This window comes from Oxyura jamaicensis, chromosome 1, assembly GCF_011077185.1.
Source record: "Oxyura jamaicensis isolate SHBP4307 breed ruddy duck chromosome 1, BPBGC_Ojam_1.0, whole genome shotgun sequence".
NCBI classification, from domain to species: domain Eukaryota; kingdom Metazoa; phylum Chordata; class Aves; order Anseriformes; family Anatidae; genus Oxyura; species Oxyura jamaicensis.
Window position 1 is genome coordinate 83,675,751 of NC_048893.1, and position 22,916 is coordinate 83,698,666.

Below are 22,916 nucleotides of genomic sequence, written 5' to 3' on the forward strand. Positions count from 1 at the left end.
AAAAAAAAAAAAAAAAAAAAAAAAAAAAAAAAAAAAAAAAAAAAAAAGAAACACAAGAACAAAACACCATTACCACTCCTTTAAGGAACATTGCTAACTACCAACATATGAGATCATACATAAACTTCGTTAAACTTCATTAAAAATTTTCACTCAGCAATACAGGCAAATACACAGCTATTTGACCAAAGAATGTTCTGTCCTTCACCCACACAGAGTAGATGCATTACACCTAATCACAAAGATCAAGACAAGTCCAAGAAACACCCTTCTACGCCCTCCTCACCCAAAGCACTGTAAATAATTAAGTCTTGTAATTCTAAGTGTAAATGTTTCATTTTTCTATGTGTAAAGAATACTAGAAACCACTGGAAAATGGTATTTTTAAGAATACATAGTATTCATTTGTAGCTCTCATAATTTGCAAGATATTCTCTTTTAAAACAGTCACTGATCTCTCATCAGAACACTTCTTTGCCATTTGTCAGGGACTTGGCAAGTCACGCCCAGAAGAAAGACTGTACCTAAACAGTACAGTATATAGTCGTCATATCTGAAGTACAGCTTCAACGCTAATAACCAGGGCTGTTAAAGGCATCTGTATCATTTGTTCTAAGGTTGACTACCACATGGGACAACTCATTTTTGAGCGCTAACAGTAGCTGTCTCATCTTCCCATTACACAAAAAGTTTTTATTTATTATTTATTTATTAGATCAGCCAGGAATGAAAGAATTGGTATGTATCATACAAACAAACTAAGCTGCTTTGCACAGCCCAAGATCCTGATGGATAGAGATCAGTTTTCATAAACCACGGATGAGTATTTAGGTGTATAACTTCCACAGGGGACTTGTTTCAATTGAAGTACCTTTGTCAATTTGGGTGATGCCACGTTATCACTGTTTGTCTAAAGTTCATATTAAACAAAGGAAAGCTCAAAGACTGTTGTCACACAAATGCTCAAGCGAGTAGAATTAACTTGGCAAATGCTAGTGAGTTTTGGCATGTCTCAAGTGGTGTGCATGATAAATCTAAAAATTCTGAAAATAGGCATTGACACTCAAATTTTACCTGCTAATGCCCAGTATGCAGTACCCACACACTCATTCAGAAGAACAAAGGCCACCAGCGACATCCCACCATTCATCACCCCTACCAAGAATCGAGACATGGCAAAGAATTCATATGAGGGTGAGAATCCATTTGCAATGGCAAACAAGATGTCAAGGGCAAAACCTGAAAAACAATGCAAAAGATTCATTTCAGAAGAACATCTAAAGTAAAACAGAAGCATTTATTAGCATCTTTACTTGATGTTCAATGACTTCCATCTTAAGTAATCACATTCAACAACTACAAAACACTGCTGCATGCCACAAGTTTGGGTAGAAATACAAGTACCCAAAGTCAATATCATAACAGGGGAACATAAGGAGTAGTATCTGGTACATGATTTGCAGTACTACACTTTCAACTTCAGTTCATGGAAGACATTTTCTCAAATATTTAAACCTACTACAGGGCTCCAGTTAAAATGGCTTCATATTTATCCCCATACAAGAGCCACAGACTAAACTTATGACCAAATATCTCCCTTCATTCTTGGAAAGCACTCCATATATACTAGAGATGAGAAGCTTTATCAGAGGACAGTGTATGGGAAGTTTGCACTGCATAGCAGGCTCATCTTTATCTGCTTTGAATTAAGTTGTTTCTTTGAAAAAAGCCACTGTTTTTAGTTTTACATGCTCATCCATTGACAAGCAAGTTTATAAATACACGTACAAAAAAATTTCCAAAAGTTGTTTCATCTGGGCACAGTAAAAAACAAAAAACAAAAAAAAAAAACTTAGACTTCAAACGGATGAACCCAAATACATAAAAATTAAATTATGCAGCCAAGAGATGAAAGGTGAAAAAATTCACAGCAGGTTATATGTGTAAGAACATTGCTAATAAATTACTAGGAATATTAATTGCAACTTGCGGAGATCCCATGAGCGTGATAACAATTGCATATACTCATTTCTTAAGCATTAAGCCCTTATAGTACAATTCCTGAATCCAGAATGTCTCCCAGATGCTCAGATGCTGACTGAACAGTCAGATATTAATTTCTTGTCCCTGGACATACACTGGAAGGGCAGTATATTCAAGTGTAATGCAAGGACAAAAGAAATCACAGCATGTGACTCACTGCTGCATATCAAGCTCTTAGCAGAAACTGGGCTCTTGCCACACATCTGCAGAGACAGGACAACTTCACATCATTCATTTTGTTAAGTTACCTGTGAAACAGACCATTACTGGTTACCTGTGAGATAGACCTTCTTCCTCCCAAAGCGGTCTGAGAGCTGGCCAAAGGAAATTGCTCCAACAAACACACCACTGAAGTAGAAAGAACTGGCAGCACTGACTTTGTACGATGTGTTGCCAATTAAAAACCACTGGATGGAGACAAAAAAAGGAGAATTAACCAGAGTCAAAATGGTTCACCAATAGTTGGAGGGGTTGACATATTTTCAGGAAGATAAAACCTTGCCTAAGTCTCCTAAGCGTCTCATTCAGTCAGTCATCAGACACTGAAACAAACGCTGTTTTCCAGACTCTGGATGGATAGTAACCAAATGCATAGTTCCCTCAGATCAAGCATAGTCTTTCATTCTGAACTCAAGGATAGATCCCTTGCGGGGTATTGTAATTTTGCAACCTTCTTCCCCCTCTCTCCTTGTCATTGCCTTTTCTCACATAAATCTCTTAGCTTAAGTGAAATCATTCCTAGCTCTCGATATATATTGCTGAAGTGCGTAGGCACACCATGCAAAATAAAGCATTGTCATTTACATCCAGAAATAATCCTCTCTTCCTTATGAACTGTCTCATCACTGAGAAACACTTTGGTAGTTTTAGACAAGTTTTCTGGTATTGCTTTTTTTTTTTTTTTTTTTTTTTTTTACAGTTTACTTTCTGTAACTTCCAGATCTTTTCTATTCCAAACACACACCTGAACCTCATATGATCTTATAGACTTCAGTGTCTCCAAAAAATCTCCTCTTCCAGGTTGAACCTTTCTCCCATAAAACTCTAGAATTAAATTATGCTGTGTTCTCACTGTTCAAAAACTATTTCACTTTTTTTATTCTAAAAAACTTCATATCTTGTATTCTTTTCTTTTTCTACTCCTCTCACATCTCAAAATAATAGTTCTTTTCAGTGACACACAACTTTTCTTCTTGTGCTGGTAAACCAGTGATTATTTCATTATCCCTCCAATAACACTAATCCTCTCTTCATAACTTTTTCCAATTCCAAAACTCCATTGGATATCCTTTCTAGCTATGCTTATATTATTTCACAACTCAGTTGTAAACTACCTCACCAAGATAACAGAGCCATGCAATTAAACCTCATCAAGATTAGGGAGCTAACAAAATCATTCAGAAGCTCCAAGAACATAATTCGCTTACTCTCAGTACGTGCTTCAGTTTGAATTGTCATTTAAGTGGTGATGTATTTACTGACAGTAATAGGGTGTCAGAATTCTGACAAAATTATCTTCTAAAGCAAGCCATGTGACCACAAATCAGCTCCTCTAAGTTTAAGAAATCCAGGAAAACGTGTTATAACAGCACATTAGATTAATTTTAACTTGGAATAATATAGTTAATTTCATAAGAGCTAAAGAATCGTTCCCTAATTTTGGTATAAATGTTAAAAAACTGCCAACACTAGATATTATGTCAATAGATTATATCCGAATTGTTCAGAGATCAAGGCAAAATTTGGTTGTGGCAAAGCAAAGTTTGTTCTGCAAGTTAATTTCAGTGACTAAGAAGCCCTTTAAAGGACTTGAGGCCTCTCTCCTGAAAAAAAAAAAAAAGAATACTGTGCATCTTTTTACATCAAAATATTTTTCAGAGCACTTCTGCAATAGTCAAGTTATTGCTAAGTGATGCCACAAAGTAAGCATTAAAAATATCCTCCTCAAATGCAGAGAAAACTTCTCTCTGTGTCAGTATGGAAATCGCTTAGTGATCAGAAATCCCCAGAACAACATCAGATCGTTCTGGAAAAAATACACCAAGAACTTCATAGTTAACTCAGTTTTCAAATGTACCGTGCATACAGTCAAATTTTTGAACAAACTGTATCTTAGTCATGGGATACAGGAGAGGCAACAGTATTTTTATACACATGGGCCTTTACTTAAAAGTTCAGATTCTGCTTTGAAGTTCTTTAATGCGCCAGATGTCATGAGATATTTTTTAATTTTGTATTTTTCAAGTAAACTTTGTTCTTTACCTGCATTTCTTACCTATGCACCTAATACGCATAAGTATCTTCACAAAATTTATATCCTAAGCCACTGCTTGGCTCCATGAACATGTCTCACTTGTCAAGTTTAAGAGAATAAACAATTCTTGGAGAAAGTAAAAGCAAACCACGAAAAGCCCATAAAAGATTTTAAAACCTTTTTGACAATTAGCTTTAAGCTATGCTTAAAAAAATACCACTGTCTGTTAGGATTTTGATTTTAATAGTAGCATAAGTACTCATATCCACTTTATTACCAGAATAAGAAGCAATGCCTGTTGCATACAATTGCTTGGTACTATTCCCAAACTCGCAGTTTTTGTTAATATGCTCATAACCAATAACATTAACTACCTTACAGGACTAATTCAAATAGCATTAATGCATTTGGTCAATAGCCGTGAATTAGCAAGCTTTACATGCAGGAGTTTGAACACATGTACAATTACATGATTCCAGCTCTATTGTGGAATCAAGCTACAAGACCCAACTTGTGGAGAAGGTGGGTACTTTTGGACCAGAGTGTTGGTCAGGATCTGCATTGCAAAACAAAGGTAGCTTTTGTTGCCAGTAAGAATATGGATAGGTTACCTGTTCTCTACCTGGGAGGTAGCACCTGCATCATTTGCTAATCAAAACATGCACTAGTAGGGAAGGGAGAAGCAGCAGTACTGCCAGCTTGCCCCATACCCCCCAGTGCCATTTAGCACTTACACACGAGGCAGCAAAACATGCTCCAGACCTACCTCGGAGACTATTGATGTGAAGCTGCTGCTGAAGTGTACGTGCTTGTGAACCTCGCTGCCATTGGCAGTCAGGAGCCATTCCCCAAAGGCCCTCTGCTCGCTCGCTGACTGGTTGCTATGGCTCTGGTTAGCTGAGAGCTCTTCGAGATCCCAGTGGTAAGGAGGAGTTGCCCCCACCAGTGCAATGAGGATGGCTTCAGTGGCCACGTAGAGCTGAATGAAAGACAAAAACAAAGATGTTAAGTGTACACCCAAGCAATGCTTCCTTTACAGTTGGATCAAAAGAGTATCTAAAGAAAACATGAAATAGGACTCTTTCTACCACTGCAATCATGTACAGTCCCTATCTAATCTCACAAACCACGAAGTCACAACTTCAACACAGCGGCTCTTGCAACAGTGGCTCTTGCACTTTTTAATCTGCAGATTATTTGAGATTAAGGAAGTTCCATTCCTGGCACCCCCCAACTTCCACACATAGCAAGTGCAGCAGCTGGCTGCAGGAAGAGTTGTTAATGCAGTAGGTCTTCAATGCAAGTATTTTACCGTTTTACTCTCTCCTTCCACCTGTGTTGTTCATTTCTTTAATTTGATATTTAGAATAGATTTCCACAGCATTTTATATTCCCACTTTTACCAAAATTACTTTTTCCTGTGAACCTGCTTTACTATCAGTAGGGATACATGCAAATGTACAGATATATTTTTAATATATATTGCACCCCCACACAAGGCCTACATTCAGAAATTAACAGCTGGCTTTGTTTAGGGAAAATATACATAAAACTGCTGGAAACCCAGATGTTTTAAACCTGACAGGGAGTAAGGGCACTGGTTCTTGCCCAGAAGAGCATTCACAGGCCACTGCTTTACAGTCTAGAACATTACAACTTCACCTTAAAACCCAGTGTTTTAGACCTCTTTGAACGCAGAGGTACCATGAGTTTTGCCACAGAAAACTCATGGTAAAAAATCTCCTAAGAGACAAAAGGAGTCGATGGCTCCATCAGCTCCTTTGTGTGTTCCACATGATAAACTGCTGCAGTGCTAGGAGGCAAATGCTTCAGAAGTTCATTCTCTTTCCTTTTGTAAGTATAAAAATAAAGGAAAAGGAATTTGGAAGAAAAAGCCACAATCTGTTAATTATATTATTTAAACTAAAGAACAACTTCTAAACAGATGATGAAAAGTGAAAGACCTCATCTGAGAAAGAGGGCAATGACTAAGATTACACAAGGAAGGTGGAGTGAAAAAGCTGAGTGGGTATGTTGCTAGGGATATGTGGATACGCTACTCTCAAGTCCTCAGGAAGAGTCTGAAATCAGTCAGAAATGAGAATTACAGGTCACGACCTGTGGTGCATCTCTGTATTCTGACTCACGCAGACAATTCCATGTCAGGACTAAGTGGTAACATCCTTGTTTTTGTCTTCTGAAATAAACATTTTTGAAGTAGTTCAGGAAATGAAATCTTCCAGGCATGTGGTTTAGGGAAAGCTGAACACTTTTCATTTTTGCTCCAAGTGAAGCCCACCCCAGCTACAGAAGAATAAATTGAAAAATAAATGATTGCAGGCACACAAAGAAACATCATCTTTTTTAATAATAATAAAAAAATCAGCCTTAAGCATCTTAGCAGCTGCAGCAAGCAAGGAAAGAACAATAGAAACACTTTCAATTAATATGCTGAATCAGAAAAATATTCAAAGATGGTGACATGCTTTGATGTTATCAAACACTATTTTTTCTATATTTATGTTTAATTAAGTCACTGCTGTGAAGAGACTGATTTTTCTTGTGATCGTTTGCCTTTTACTTTGGCTGACAGGTATAGTGAATCCTCTTAATTTTGTTGCAAAGCAGAAAAAAAAACAACACACACAGCCTTCCCCAGTCCCAGTTTATTTACAATTCAAAATACCAGAAACATTTTCTAGAAGTGGTATTAAGAACATGACGAAGCAAACTTGAAGCTTACAGAGAACAATAAATATTGAAGCTTACAAAGAACAATAATACAGTAACAAAATATTACTTTTTTATATTAAATGTATAACAAAAGAACAATAATACAAGAACAAAAATACAGTATTAACACTGAAATAAAAGGTAGGTTTTTTTGTTTGTTTGTTTTTTAAATGAATCTGGGGGTTCCCCTCTTAAGAGCATTAAATGCTGGTGCTTAGCAGTAACACAGTTATTTAGACTGCTGATCAATACGTAATACCTTATTCTGTTTTGATGGCATTTTATAACAACTTAAGGTGTAAAATGGTTACGTTATACTACGTGTACTGCGGCAAATATATAGTACAAGTCAAATGTATGTGTCATTTAATTAATACCTGCTATTGATACACCATATTAATTAGCTGTACGTGGATGCTAACAGCTCCCCACAGAATTCCATGCACTGATCTGCATTAATCAACACGAACACCAAGCACAGGGGGAAGAGGCAGCAGCTCATAGTCACAGATGAAAAACAGCGAAGTTTTGTTAGTTTCAAGTTTCTTCTGTTTGTTTCTATTCTTTGTAGGTTAAAACTTTATAGTCTGTATAGATGAGAAGCCTCTGATGTATGGAAATTTACTAAAATACAACCTAATAACCTGTTAGTTTTTGCTTTCTTTGTTACTTTCACTTTCTGAGCTAAGTAAAGGGAGTTTTAGTCAATCATTTACTGCTACTTCATTAACAGTTTAACTTAAAATTTTAAAATTAATATTAATAGAGGTGCCTGCAATCACCTTTCTCCATGTTCATTTTCCTAATGAATGATTTTGAAGAAAAAAAGTAGAATCAATCTCTAACATAACTAGCATGGGGAGGAAAGAAAGAGCTTAAACATTTTCATTCATGATGAACGCCAAAAATCATTTAAGAAACATAAATCTAATTTATCCGTTATAAAGCACAAACAAAGAACAAAAGCAAGACTTAAATTCTACTACAAAGTTTGAAAGCACTTCTTAATCAGCTCACCAGCTATTTACAGCCAGGCTAGACATTCTACACAAGTATCAGCTGAAGCATTCACTGCTGAACAAAACAATGAGCAAGCCACTAGCTTCTGACCTTTCAAATACAGAAACATTAAAACTGCACCTTAAGGGGAAGGCACAAATTTAGAAGGAATAATGAATGACCTTGATCTGGTAAAATTTACATTTTAGGGTTAAAGTCATTTCTCCTGAATGCAGTACAAGCAGATGAAAAGCTGGAGGGTCACCTTATTTAGATAACTCTTTTTTTTTTTTTTTTTTTTTTGTGTGTGTGTGTGTGTGTGTGTGTGTAGAAAAACCCTAAAAGTATCTTCCTGTTGCAAAGTTACCTTAGGCTGACAACATGCCCTTCTATCAAAATAGCTTTCTCCTCTTGGTAGCAGAGTAAGAGAAAAAGTAACACACTACAGGGAAAGGTCCCCTTGCATTCAAAAAATGAAGAGCCATGTGCAGAAGAACACAGTGTAATCTCCCAGACACTTAACAGCTCCAAACTCCGATAAAAAACACTCCTCATGAAAAACGTAACCAAAAAAAAAAAAAAATTAACTTTGGTGACAGGTTGCTATTACAACCTACAAGCTAGATTTCCCCATAGTACTACAGATACACAGACAACAAGTTTTCTGCTAAAGGGTCATCTGTCAGTCATGTACTGTAGCAAAATCTTGCAAGACAATTACTTACAAGACTTATTCAGGGACAGATGAAACAGATTACAGGATCTGAAAGACCTCTATAGACTTCCCGACTGGGCCACACCACTGTCTTGAATAAACTAACATCTCGAACACTACCTACTAAAGGAACATTAAAGATGACCATAAATACTTTTTTTTCCCCCCCATAATAGTGTAGGAAGTACCGCAGTAAACATAATCCTAAGGAGACCTGCAATTTGTTGGAAACCTGAGTTGGAGAACCAAGTGCTACAGTGCTTCTGATGTGTTATAAAGGAAGTACACCAAGCAGAAAAAAAGACTCAGTCTTGCCCAGTAAAGCTTCAAGCTAGGTGACAGTTTGCCATATCTCTGAACCACACAGCACTGCACACTGGCAGACCAAAACCCGGAGGCCAGAACCGCTTCCAGAACAGTTTGTGGCAGCATAGCCTAAAGCATTTGCATTTTCACAGCATGCTGGATGACGTACAACACTACAAAGGCAAGCATACCTATCTAGCGTGGGCTCATATGCTGCAGCTCAGAGGGCTGGCACAGGACTCGCCACTGCTCTGACTGGATCCCCTCTGCAAAGGAAATAGAGCAAACCTTGCATCATAGGTTGACAGCTCTCTGAACATGAAGGAGGAAATTGTAGTATCAAAGTGTTATTTTGCTGCCTTTAAAAGCAGAAGGCAGGAAGAAAAAAGCTTTTGTGCCTTGTTAGAATATCCACATAAAACCCTGCAGTTCTCTATAAGCATTCACACATGGCTAAGTTAGAGAACCAAGCTGAAAAACAAGAACTGGTGATCAAGGTTATGAAGAGCACTATAAACACTCTCGTGTCTTCCTATTTGGGCAGAAGTTAAATTGTATTAGTGTGCAATCAAGTGCCACAACTCCCCACCTGAACACCAGCTACACAGCTTCGTCTGTACCCCCTTAGAAGTGCCACTGCACTGTTACGTAAAGAAGGACTTAGAGGAGAAGGAGGCAAAAAGGTGGCAGAGGTTCCTATTCCAGGTTAGGAATAGACTATGTACCAGCCCAGGACTGAACTGTCTCAATGACAGAACGGGATTACGTGAAGGAGAAGTCCTCAACAGCTAGTAAAGAAGCAGGACTTGTGAGCTGGCAGGTGTCAGAGCTTAGCCCCACTTCCACAAGCGAGATCATTCTTCCATCTGCACTTCATCTTGGCCCCTCTTTCTCTCTGGGTCTCCCAGCTTGCTTTGGCAATCAACAGATCTGAGCCAGAGCCAGCATGAGAAGAGATCAAGGCTCTCACCTTTCTCAGAACACTGGTTTGGGACACTGCCAAAGCACGGGCGAGCATCTTGGTCTCACAAACAGAGCACTTTAAGACTGTGCAAAGAGCACATCCTTGGCTGCGCCTGGACTTCCTCTTTAACAAATGACTAAAGCATTTAACTCGGTAAAAAGATGCAATTAAAAGCATACACAGATCATTTCAGAAGTTTCTGCTATTTAAGGATTCAGATTAAAAGACACTGCTGACATTTGTATCAGCTGCTTCCATTCATTTAATCATTTTAAGGACTTGCCTGAGGATAAGTGATTTTTAATTTAAAAAGAGCCTTGGTTTTAGTGCTACTTCAGAGCAACACGATTTCCAGAAATGAAATAGTAGTTTTTCCAACTTTGTGGTGGAACTGCCTACACCAGTGATTTCCAATTTCCAGTCCACAGGCCCCAGAAGTACCTGAATTACTTTTAAAGAAGTGCCGTGAAAAATAATTAAGAAACACCAAAGTGTCAGCAGTCTTAAATTTACTGTGGAAGGATTTAATATCTTCAGTGCAAAGTCTGCAGGGGGCCTGCAAAATTCAAAGAGATTTAAAAGCTCGTGTCTTTCTCTCTCTATATATTTGAACACACCAATAACTGAACAGCATGCCACAAATGGGAAGCTGGAATAAGCTAGGGATAGAACTCTTCTCAGCTTTCCCTGCCCCAGGATCTCAAAAGCTTCACTGTGCCTCGCAAGGCAAATTCTCAACACCCTTCCTCCCAAGCCCACCAGGATTAGGAAAACAACCAAACACAATGTTTACCCAGGTTAAGTATTGGTGACAGAAGACCTGGCTCCCTCTCAAACCTAGTCAGAGATCAGACTGTAAACAGACAAAACCTAGAGAACAGATGCTATTCCTCCAAAGGGCCTCCAATCCACTGAGCTGCTGCTTGCAAAGAGCAATTTTACTTATGGGAATCAGTGCACATGGACCACTGTGTGACCTATAAATCCAAGACACTATGTTAACTACTTCCATATTTTTCTTTTAATAAAAGCGTTTGAGTGCACAGAACTTTATTTGGGTCAAATAAAGAGAAACAACCATGTGCAAACTGGAAACAATTATTCTGAGTGCAACGACACATCTAGCAGTCAAATCACCTGAAAGAAAAGGAAATCAGACTCTGTAAAATGAGGAGAGCGGTGAGGAGAGCAATGATGATGTGGCTTGCTAGTGGAAAAACACTGCAAATTTATTGCCTACAAAACATGAGAAGACTGGAGAGTGTGTGTACATAAGGGCAGGGAAGAAGGAACGGGAACTAGTGTGTCATAAAGTAAATATTTAATTCATAATCTTTGCTATCCAGTAGAACTGTCTATGATAACTCCCAGGCTTGTCTTGAAGGTGCTCAGAGGACGGACCAGCTAGACTGTTCCAACAGAATCTACCAGGCTGAACACCATCTTGATTAATAACAGAAGACAGGATTGTTTCAGCTCCCACCACAGCTAATTACCATCCCATCACACAAAATATTTTATGTAACAGTAACTTCATTGATAACAAACTGCCCCTCCCCCCCCACCATCTCCCATACAACACAGAAAGACACCAGACACCATTGACCTGATGCCTCCCAGTCACCTTCCGTTCCCAGCCATTAAAAGAGACATCCCAAAAGCAAAGCACTCAACCACAGCGAGAGTAAAACATCCCTGAGCAAGTTCCTTCTGACAACTTCACTTTTTACACAGCATGGTTACTTGTCACATCATCTTTGCCCTTGAGAAAAGCTAGACCACCTCCGTGGAGAACCTGGCCACACAGGAACATGCCCTCTGTAGCTGGGGGACTGGTATAAAATAGTTTTTTTGTAGTAGGTGATGGCAGGTGGAGAGTTCCTAGACTTACTGCTGTTGTCACGGGCCTGTAGTAGGGCAGCATCCACGCATTTTTGTTGTTGTTGTGTTTTGTTTTTCAATAGGCATAACAACCTGCTTGTTTTCTTCTGTTTCTATGCCCTCAGGATATCCACTTCTGGGTGTTTCTCCCAAAACTCACGGTTCTTCTTATATCCACCAGCAAGAATTCTGGTAAGGTCTTTCAACAACACATTGAACAGGAACCTTTTAGGACTGAACTGCAAAGAAACTGAAGCCAGCCTTGTAAATTTGCAAAAGCTGACCAGAGATGTTTATATGGAAACATACATTAAAAAAAATGAGGTTTCAGTGGCAAAGAGTGGATGTAGTGATCATTAAAAGAGCAAGAAAACCAGGGAACTATGCGATGATATGTAGAACCACCTAAAAATATGAGGTCAATTATGCATGCTTTGTATTTAAGATCCAGCTAATGAAGGGAAGTTCTTAGTTACAGCTCATGTTTCTTCTGTGCATCAAGGTTGCTCTGATCATAATTGCGTGTATAAGCATGTGTTTAAAGCTTTGCTGTATTGATGATACACTGGTGTGGACTAAGACAAAATCTTGAGGGAAGACAGATATCGGCAGCTGATAAAGAATTTGTGACTCCTACTTCCCCCCAATCCATTTAGCATTATGTTTGGAAAAAAATGATATCAAATTCACAATTTTACGTTAATCAATGAGGACAAAGTTACTGGACTTCAGACTTCGGTATTATACCTGAGAGTTAAGGACCCCACTGTTAACAAAGCAGATCACAACTCAGCTTTGTTATTTCATGCTTTCTGCAGAAGATAATGCAGTGTCTGCAGCAGCTGCACTCACGTTTTCAAGTTCTAGCTGTAGTATCAGAAGAGATGAGTGATTGTTTCTTTTAAGGAACAGTTAAGGATCTGAAAGTATTACAGAAAGACAGACCATGCTGAGTCTTGACTATATTTCTGGTTCTTCTCCTAGATAAGAACTTTGCTAAAGCATTGTGAAGTCTCAGTTAGCATCTAAATCATTACACACAAAATAAAAAGCAATATGTGACCAAATAACAACCTTTTTTTCCTATAAAAGGTTCCTCCACCCAACTGAAGCAAGCAGTAGGGCTGGTCTTTACTCACACATCCTGCCAACTTTCAGGTAGGAACATTTCTTAACTAAATGTGTAGCAATGTGTCTTGCACCATAATTAGTTTACATACTTATGCCCACCCAAAATATTTTTCCACCCGAACAGGAATAAGGACCAGACCAAGGCATTATATTCAGAGCTGCAACTATGTTAGAAACCTTCATCACTTCTACAAGGAAAGTAGAAGTCCTTGTATTCTTTAGTATAAGCATATTCTTAAGATACAATGTATGAAATACGTGGGAATAAGAAGCTCACCTCAAGAAAGTAAAATTGGGACTCTGTACTTCATCTGCTTGTATTGCCACATTTGAAACCACTCCTCCACATAAGTGGCTGCACACATCTGATGCACATTCTGCAACCGCTTTCCCAAGAAAGGGACTTAAAACTTCTCCCATAGATGTTAAGAAAAAAAAGTAGCCAAATAGTGAGGTAATCAAAGTGAAGGAATGTCACACAGCAATTCCATACAGCTTTTTTATACCCGTTGCCTTGCTTACGTACCTTATAGACTCTTAAAGTTGAACTATGTCTAAGTTACAGTGCAAGCATCTGTCATGATGCCCCTGAACACCTTTAGCAACCTATCCTAGCAAGTGTAATTCTTTCCTTCACTTTAAATTTTTCATTACACTTCAGATTCGTTTTGTGCCTTCCATTCAGATGTGATCCAAACAGTATGCCTCATCAAGGAGGGACTACACTGTATTAGTTTATGACCGGTTCCACATAGTTCAAAGAACAGCATAATTGGCTCATACAAGCATTGAAAAGATTCACTGACAAGATTTTATTAGTGTCATTACAGATGCTGAGTGATAGTGTGCTCCTACACCTTCCTGTATTTCATCTTCTGAATGAGTAGGAAATGTTATGTCAAGAAACAGCGTTAAGCCATGCTAAGCATGGAATCACATCTGTATCCTATCTGGAGCCAGACACTGCTCCTTTTGAATTACTTCTAAAGATTCAGAAAGAACTTACCTTACTTAAGCTATGTGCCCAAGTACATGCTTTCCCTCAGAACATTTGTGCAGATGGGCTGGTTAAGGAGCAGCTTTCTGCATCATGATATTCTAATCATGCTGCAACTGCATCAAGAATAACTTTGTTTTAACTTAAGGCAAAGTATTCTTCAAGAAACTTGATTACACTAATTCTTATTCCATCTTCCCTTCAGTTAGTAATAGTTCCAAGCTAGAGAGAAACAACACCCTAGGTAATTATTCATATCACTGGGCAAGGCGCATGTAACCTTTCTACAATGCCTTTTCCAGCTTTGTAAACAGGACCTCCCTTTTAACTCCAAAAGGTTTTAAGAAGCCTTTCAAAAGAGACATAGTCACAACACACTGCCATTCTTCAATTTCTGTTTCAGGTTCAGATTGGATTTGAGCAATCTTGTAATTCAGATTCACTGGCAAATGCAAGTCTCCTTCAACTACATTTACTGGGAGCAATAAATACCTTTTGACACTTGTACACTCTTCAGGCATCTGATCCAGATGTGAGATTGTCCAATGTTGCTACACACTAAACACAAGACACCCTTTTAATAATGTATGGATACGCGTTCTTCAGAAGGTGAGCACTTTTTAGTGAGCACTTTTCTAGTAATCAATAGGTGTCAGGCACCTACTTTCAGTTCAAAGTAAAGTTGTAAGTATTCCAAGAGTTATCAGCTCACTTTACTCCTCCCTCTAACTCTCTTGAAGATGCACTAGAAACGCAAGACTAACGCAGCCCGCAATTCATACAATTAGCCTAACCCCAAATCCTTCAGATAAGTTTGGTCTTTGGGTAATTCTATAGATACTGGTGCAAAACGTTTCTCTGCTTTAGCTATCATCATGCCACTATAAAGATATCAACCACTGCTACAGAACACATCCAAAAATCTTCCAAATTCATTAAGCTGGTCGCGAATAAACCACAGTTTAATGTGGTAACAGCTCCAACAAGTTAATGAGTAACAGCAGCAGGTAGTAGAGGAACAAAAGGATCAGCAAGAAAGTGAAATCAAACACCCTGAAAAGTTGAACGACAGCGGCCCACAAGACTTAGGCTAATTTTACACTGATGACATTCAGAGACAATTTTCCACCTACAAGCAACCTGGAGGGTTTTCTTTCCAGTGTTAGCTCATCCCATAGGTCTAGCACCAGCTCACTCAAGCCCACGTGAAAACTGACTGCCATGTGGAAAGTGTCACTCGTACAAACTTCAGCATTCGGTACAACTCATCTCAAAGAAATGCTGTAAGCTAAACTATGTTTGCATTTTGAATTCAAAGATCAGACATGAAGGCTTTACCAGGGCATATCAGTAAGGCTATGCACAGTTCACTGTGTAAGTTTTTAAGAGGAAAAAAAAACACTGCAAGATGAGGGAAAAGAACTACAAAGTAGATGAAAGTCAACAGATGAGAAACATCCAGAGATGAAAAAGCACAAATTCCACATGGAAAGCAGAAAATCTGTAGGGAATCTTATGGGGTAGGGAAAGCAGTTTAAGCTTAGTACCCTTCATCTGATTCAGAGCGAAGACAAAACCAATTTTCACCCTGTGGTATTGTTACTTTTAAGAATGTAGAAATATTTTTGTTACAAATATTCTAGCAACACAAAAACCACAAGCCAACTGAGGAAGCTTGTAGGAAGGAACAGGGAAATAAGCAATCAATTGGGACAGTCAGTCCATGGCAGAGGCACTGACAGACTAACAGGGGATCTCTTTCTCTAGCCAGATGCTGCATCTGAGGCACTGAGAGCCCATGATTACCCAAATCCACATCACACACACCAAATACTTTACTTACACCTTTGTGTGTGTCCTTCAATAAATCAGACAAATGATTAACACCAGCCACAGCACCGCCCTTCAAACTTACTCTAGCACATCCCAGTGACACATTACATAACCTGGCACCAATAAAGGAGCACAGAAAGCAATCAGCCACCCAAGCAGGAGCCAGTGGTATATATCTGAACCTACCCACAGACTGAAAGACAACAAGCTTCACATCTAATTCCCTAGTGTTTTCTGTGTTTCACATCTGTGCAGGCATAGAAGTCTGTATCAGCCAAGGGGTGATTGTCATTGGTGAAGTTAGGGAATCAAAGATCAAATAATTTGAGAATTATAAAAAACAAGTCTGGGCACCTGTTCCACTCCTCCCCACCAGAAAAAAAATAAAATAAAATAAAATAAATTATTCTGAATTTGCTCTGTGATTCGCAAAAATACTTCTGTCTGCTTCTGCCATGGGAAATACAAGTTAATCCATTACAAAGCAAACAAATAAAAAAGGCATTACAGGACAGTTGAACCACGCTACCCAACCCTCTTGGAATACAGAGCACTCGTTGTAGTTGCTGTTTTTTTCCAAAACATGGCCACCACTAGAAGGAAAAAGTAACTATTGTATGCTCGCTGAAGTTGAGGGAGCGAGGAAAGAAGTCATCTTGCCAGTTGGCCAGAAGATCAAGTTCTAAGCAGTGCTTAATTTTAAAGGATAAATAAGTTAAATCATGGATGCAAAAAGAGGAAAAACAGTACAAGGAAACTGAAACCTACGAGGCCTTTGCCATACATCATCTTAGCAAGCAAGTACAGAATTCCCAGCTGACAGGACTGGGCATATGAGTTTTTTTTTGGTCACCTTACAAAGTTTCTTACTACTGCCATCAGTCCCTTGGCTGACTGAAGACATCTTCAGTCTCACAGCTCATGACTGGGAGTTGTAGATTACCAGAAGATACTGGTCAGCAGCAGGAGGGATGCTTTTAAGTCCCCCCCTCTTCCCTCCTGCAGCTGGTATGTTCCCACAGTGGCAGCAATCCAGCATTACTAAGCCTAGCTGAACTCACTGCCATCGAGTTTTTGACAAGTTAGAATGGAGCTGTACCTTATCCCTTTGGGAAGGTATGAAGATACACGTATTGTCCTCATCTCCACACACAGCTTTAGTATTGGGCATGAAGACAACGCAAAGCAGGAAGTACGGACGGAGCTGGCAGCAGGTCACATCACTAGGTTCGCAGGTCTCTGAATACAGAGCTTTGCTGTTACGTTGGGCTCTGTTTCTATCACTGAAGCATTTTGCTTCTATCACTGACCTTACAAGCAGTTTGAATCTCGTAGGAATACAGACCTGACAGGCTGAGCCCTGCCCAAACACCTAACATAGAAACATGCTGAAGATGAAGTCAAGGCAAGATGACATACCACGAGCAGTCACAGCCCATGAGATTTTTAGGTGACAGCTCCTACACCCAGAGGCATCAGCGAGCACCTGTATCTCTGCAACCCTTCCTTCACCAGGGCACCACCCGGGGAACACCACCCTAGGCCACTACGGCCAGGCAGTGCCGGACCCCGGCAGCACCTGTGACAGCAGCCAGCACCTCCCAGCCCCGCAGAAATCCCGGCCGCCCTCCCTCACCTGCAGGAGCACGGCCAGCAGGACACACAGGTACACCTGGTAGGGACCCATCTGCCCCACCAGCGGGAACGCCTCCTCCACCTCCATCCCGCCGCGCAGAGCCCGGCCGGGGCCGGCAGCGGCAGCGGCGGCAGCAGGAGGAGGAGCAGGAGGCGCTCAGGCACATGCGCCGAGGAGGGGAGCGGCCATGGCGGCTGCTGCGAGCGTTGGCGCAGGCGCGCCCTCGGGGGTTGGGTGGCGATGGGGGAGTGGGAAGGGAAGGGACTCGCGCTGCTCTGGCTGCCATTATCCTGCCCGCGGGATGGAGGCGGGAAGGGGCGTGTGAGGGGTGTCTGAGGGGGTGTGTGAGGGGGTGTGTGAGGTGTTCGAGGCGACCATGAGGGGGTGTGAGGGATCGTGTGAGAGGTCTGTGAGGGGTGTGTGGGGTGTGAGGGGTGCATGAGGGTGGCAGTGTGGAGGATGGCGCAGTGCGGGGGAGACGGGTGCTGGTGGAGTTGGGGGTGCTGCTTGTGAGGCACAGCGGCTCCAGTGCCAGCTTTCTGGAAGCAGATGAGGGAAGGGTGATACAGCTGGACCCCCAAGGCCAAGACAGACCTGTGTCAGCACGCTGGCTTCGTGGGGAGACTGCTCAGGGTCCCTGCTAATGTGGTGGCTCCTGGTTTTCTGGCAGCCTCCATGCAGCAATTTAGCTCTGATGCAGTTTCTTCGTAAGAGCAGAAGCTCAGTTACAGACTGTGCTCAGTGGGTTCGCACCCTCACTGAACAGTTAGCCCTGTGCCTAAGGAGCTGCACCCACACAGAACACGCTGCTTAAGGCCTGTAAATTTATGCATGACCCCTGTATCTTGACACACCTCAACTGTGGGATATTCTGTAATTACACTTCATAGCGTACCTGCTGTTATGGCTGTCTTCATAAAACGATAGTACTTGTGCAGTGTTTTGTGGAAAGTATTTATTTAGAGAGCCTGCATTGTGAACGTGTGGGAGAAGTTCTCATTTAGAAGTAATGAGGCTGATTTGTGAAGGAAAGTGAACTCTACTGAGTGAGAAGGGAAGGGAGATAGATACATCTGTGTGGTACTCGAGAATATTCATGCAAAGTGGCCGTGAACTTTTCACTATCTATTTTCATTCCAAATTCACAATAAACTTCTGAGAACATGCAGCAACCTAGGTTGCTGAGGCTTTTTATCCTGGCGGTACCAGGAAGCGGCAGTGACATCTTCATGCCTCTTGTGGTTTTTGTCCTATGAACAACAGCTGGGGAAAAAAAAAAAAAAAAAAAGGAAGAGAGCTGTGTTGTGAGGCGTGACCTTTAGTGCCATGCCAGGAGCCTGGGAAATAATATCATTTCCTTGCCATAAAAATCTCAGCAAATTGACAAGCGTCAAAGCAATTTGCTCTTACTATGAAATTCACCTTTGCCCTAAGCATTTCTTTTCATATTTGAGGCTTAGTGCAGACTGATTAAAGGCAAAACAGCAAAGGATTTCTGAAATGTCAGGACCTTTCTGGTGTTCATCCAACCGCACTTGTCTCATTTTATTACTTGGCTAAGATGCAGAGGAGGTGTTCTGGTGCTGAGGACGCTCGATGTTCCTCCACCCTTCGCACCCTCCCAGTCAATCCAGTTGCACTCTGTGCCAATTGTAGCTTTAACCCAGCTTGGCCAGCACTGGGGAGGGCCACTGCCTTTGCTGTGATCTCTCAGCCCACCTTGACTGCCCACCTGGTAGTTTTCCTCCCTATTTTACCTGTTGCCTTGCAGCCACCCAAATCACAGCCTCTGCCTCCCCCTTGGGCAGCAGCTGGGACAGGCTGTACTCACCTCCATCTGCTGCTGCCTTCTGGGTGACACTCCTGCTCTGCTCTTGCACAGCTCGTCTCTGGAGATAGCACTGCCAGCTCCTGTAGCCTCCAGTCCTGACTGTGCCAAAGTTACCGTGTTGGCTTCAGGCACACCCATACCTGCCGCAAAAGGCGATGTCCTGGTAGGAGATGGATCCCTGACAGCTGTCAGGGATCCATCTCCTACCAGACCATGAAATGGCGGAGGGACTGGAGCATCTCTCATCTGAGGAAAGGCTGCAGGAGCTGGGACCGCCCAGCCTGGAGCAGAGAAGGCTCAGAGGAGAACTTACTATGTACGAATACTTGAAGGGAGGGAGGGAAGGAAGAAGAGGGCACCAGACTGTTCTCAGTGGTGCCAGTGACTGGAGAAAAAGCAATGTGCACAAGTTAGGAAAACAAACAAAACAAACAAACAAAAACAAAACCTTCAATCTGAACACAAAACTATTAATTTTAACTTGAGGGTGTTCAAACACTGGATCAGGTTGTCCAGACAGGCTATGGAGTATTCATCTGTGGAGACATTCAAAACATGACTGGACATGGTCCTGGACAAGCAGCTGTAGCTAGCTGATCTGCTTGATCAAGGGAGTTGGCCTAGATGATCTCCACAGGCCACTTCCAACCTTAGCCGTGCTGTGGTTCTTGCTGTCCTTGTCTCACCTGCAGCTGCTGTAGCCACACTTCTGACTCAGTATGAAGTCCGAGTTCAGCTGGGAGCTGGTGTTATGCAGCTGGACTAGGGGCCCAGATCTATGCAGGCAACAGGAGGCTGCATGGTTGCAGTCACGAGAGGCTGTATAGTATCACAGTATTGGGTTCAGCTACCAAAGGTGGTTTGTTCACTTGCTCATTCAGAAGCTCACTCCTTTATGTTGCTGCGGAGCAGAATGCGTGGTGTCACATGCTTCACCTCTTACATGGCCCTGGTGGTGTCCACGTCCCCCGTAAGGCTGAACCTCGCATATTCCCACTTTGTTCTAAAACTTACAGGTCTTGGAGAGGAGAGGGGAAGGGAGGAGAGGGGAGAAGAGGGGAGGAGAGGAGAGGAGCGGAGAGGAGAGGAAAGGAGAGGAGAGGAGAGGAGAGGAGAGGAGAGGTGAGGAGAGGAGAGGAGAGGAGAGGAGAGGAGAGGAGAGGAGAGGAGAGGAGAGGAGAGGAGAGGAGAGGAAGAACAGTCTGTGTGAAGTGAAATACCTATTAACTGTCACCCTAAACCCCAAACACTCAGGTCACCTCATGTCATGTTCTACAAAGACCATATGGTGAAGTTAGAGGAAAACAGGCTTCTTCATCTTGCTGATTTTCACTGACAATGAAAGGTGTCTGTCCCATGAGCCCACTGGTTTTGGAAAGGGTTGGATGCAATGTTCAGAAGTTTCAGCATTTTACTGGCATAATGATAGCGCTGCACTCCACTTGTCCAATGGTCTCGCCTCACTGGAGCCCTCAGAGCTTCCCAGGGTATTATTGTCTGTGAAGTTCATTAATGTGCGATTTGCTCCATCCTCCTCCTCATCAATAACCATGTCAAATAAGAATAGTCTGAACACTCCCGTCTGTGGGGAATTTTTCTTTTAATGAGACTGAATCAGCCTTCTCACTCAGACATAAATATGGTATCCCCAAGGTTTTACCACATCACTCCCAACCTCCTTCTGTTACTACTGCTTCATTGCCGTTGCGCTTTAGATGCTTAGATGTCAAATTCATGTGGGCACCCCAACACAGAGACAGAGATAGACTCGTGGCTTCTTTTCAGCCTTTCTGAAGTTATTTTCATGTATGTTCAGCCCCTTTGTCTGTGTGTAATGATGGCCCAGAGCATTCAAAGCACTAGATCTATGTAAATGCAAAGGGATAATCCTAAAATAAATTTCTCTCTAAAAAACAGTTAAATCAGATTTCTTAAAGCTAAAATCCCGTTCTGGTTCATTGGCATTGTGTTTCTACATTTGTTGTATTAGTTCATAATGGATTCTGACACAGCTGTTAATTTTGCATTGGAGACACAACCAGTAATAGTTTGAAAGAAGACCTTAAAAAAACGATTGATGTTCTCACCCTCTGCTTGGGGATTTCTGACCCATTTAAAGGATGGCTACACAGATCCTTGATTCAGCATTTAGCACAGCTTGAGATCTAGAGCAGATCTGTTCCTGATGGTGGAAGTCTCAGCTTGTCCACCAGTGGCTTAGCAAGTTGCTGTGAAACTCCTTAGCCCAGGCTGCTATGGATGCCAGAAGATCAAGTGGGTTCAAGTGAAAGCCGTACAAGTGCACAGAAGGAAAGTCCATTGAGGTCTATCAAATGCAAAGAGGAAGTACTTCTGGCTCCAGGAAGTCCCTGAGACACAAATTGTTTAGTGCTGATATCTGGAGGAAATGCTTACTCTCTCTCTTTATACTCTTGCCTAAGTATCAGCTTTTGGCCACAGCAAGAGATGGGATTTGGGGCAGAAGGACCTTTGCTTGGATGCTGCACAGAGGCTTCCATGATCTTACACTTCAGCAGGTTCCCATCCCCTCCTGGCCTCCATCCCCTTAACTCACAGAAGGTTTCCACCACATCAGCTAAACTGAATGCTGTATGATTGAGCTCTGACTGAAGCAATGAGAATGACAGCTGCAGGGAGAAGTGGTGGAAACATCTTCCATAAGAAAATAAAAGGGATGTGGTTCATAAATACAGCTACTGTTAAACAAGCCCAGGGCTAACGAGGTTCCCTCCCTGGACAAAAATTATGCAGAGGTTCTTTTTCTCTCCTAGCTCGGTCTGATCCATAGCAAAATGACAGGAGCAGTCTGAGAGGTTGTTTGGCACCTGCCAGAATGCTTGCTGTTGCTGTCCTTCTCTTACAGAAAATGAAGTTTTTTTCCAACCAGACTAATCAGCTGCACATTGCAGCTGGCTTGCTCCATAATACTATGCAAAGCTAGCATATGGCTCATTACAATACACCCTGACTAAGTGTTCAGCCAAACAATCCACCGAGGCATTTTTGTTTCTCTGATGTGCCCTTTGCACTTTTTGCAAACAAAGCAACAAACAATTATTTTGGAGGCACTTTTCAATCTTAGATGAGGCTTGAGGATGCTGAATTTCTGGCTGTGCTGTGAATGATGTTACAAGCTGATTCCCTGTCCCTTGCAAGATGGACAGCTGTCTGTTGCAAACCAGCTCCTGTTCAGGTTCCAGAGGGATCTGAGCTTCCCCACCAATCATGTGTCTCTGACAGTGGCTAGTTGCTCTCAAAATGACACTCCTGGTCATGTCCTAAGGCACACACCTGTGTCTAACATCCTTCTTGGCCAGTATGTCCCTGATCCAACTCAGTTTCCCATCACTTAGACTTGGCCTGCATTGTCCACCCTGTGGTGGGAACTCTGTTTTCACCACTAATGCCTTCAGGGTTTTCAGGCTGAGAAAAGAGTTTATGAACCACAATTGTGTGCTTAAGGCATACTAAAAACTTAGATGAAGAACGAAAGAAAAAAAGAAAGAAAAAGAAAAAGAAAAAGAAAAAGAAAGAAAGAAAGAAAGAAAGAAAGAAAGAAAGAAAGAAAGAAA

The 22,916-nt window shown here is 41.4% G+C and overlaps 1 protein-coding gene across 2 annotated transcripts in view; it reads right to left on the reverse strand.

The window, feature by feature from the left end:
* SLC22A15 (solute carrier family 22 member 15) overlaps positions 1–17,645 on the reverse strand; it is a 51,829-nt gene extending 34,184 nt beyond the window's left edge. For both annotated transcript variants that reach the window (XM_035314782.1, XM_035314783.1), the window contains exons 1-4: positions 17,493–17,645; positions 5,064–5,276; positions 2,318–2,450; positions 1,075–1,239 (exon numbers count right to left, since the gene is read on the reverse strand). In XM_035314782.1, the coding sequence (XP_035170673.1) occupies positions 1,075–1,239; positions 2,318–2,450; positions 5,064–5,276; positions 17,493–17,579 (598 nt within the window). In that variant the 5' untranslated portion in view covers positions 17,580–17,645. The remainder of the gene's footprint in view (positions 1–1,074; positions 1,240–2,317; positions 2,451–5,063; positions 5,277–17,492) is intronic.
* Between the last annotated feature and the right edge of the window lie 5,271 nt (positions 17,646–22,916).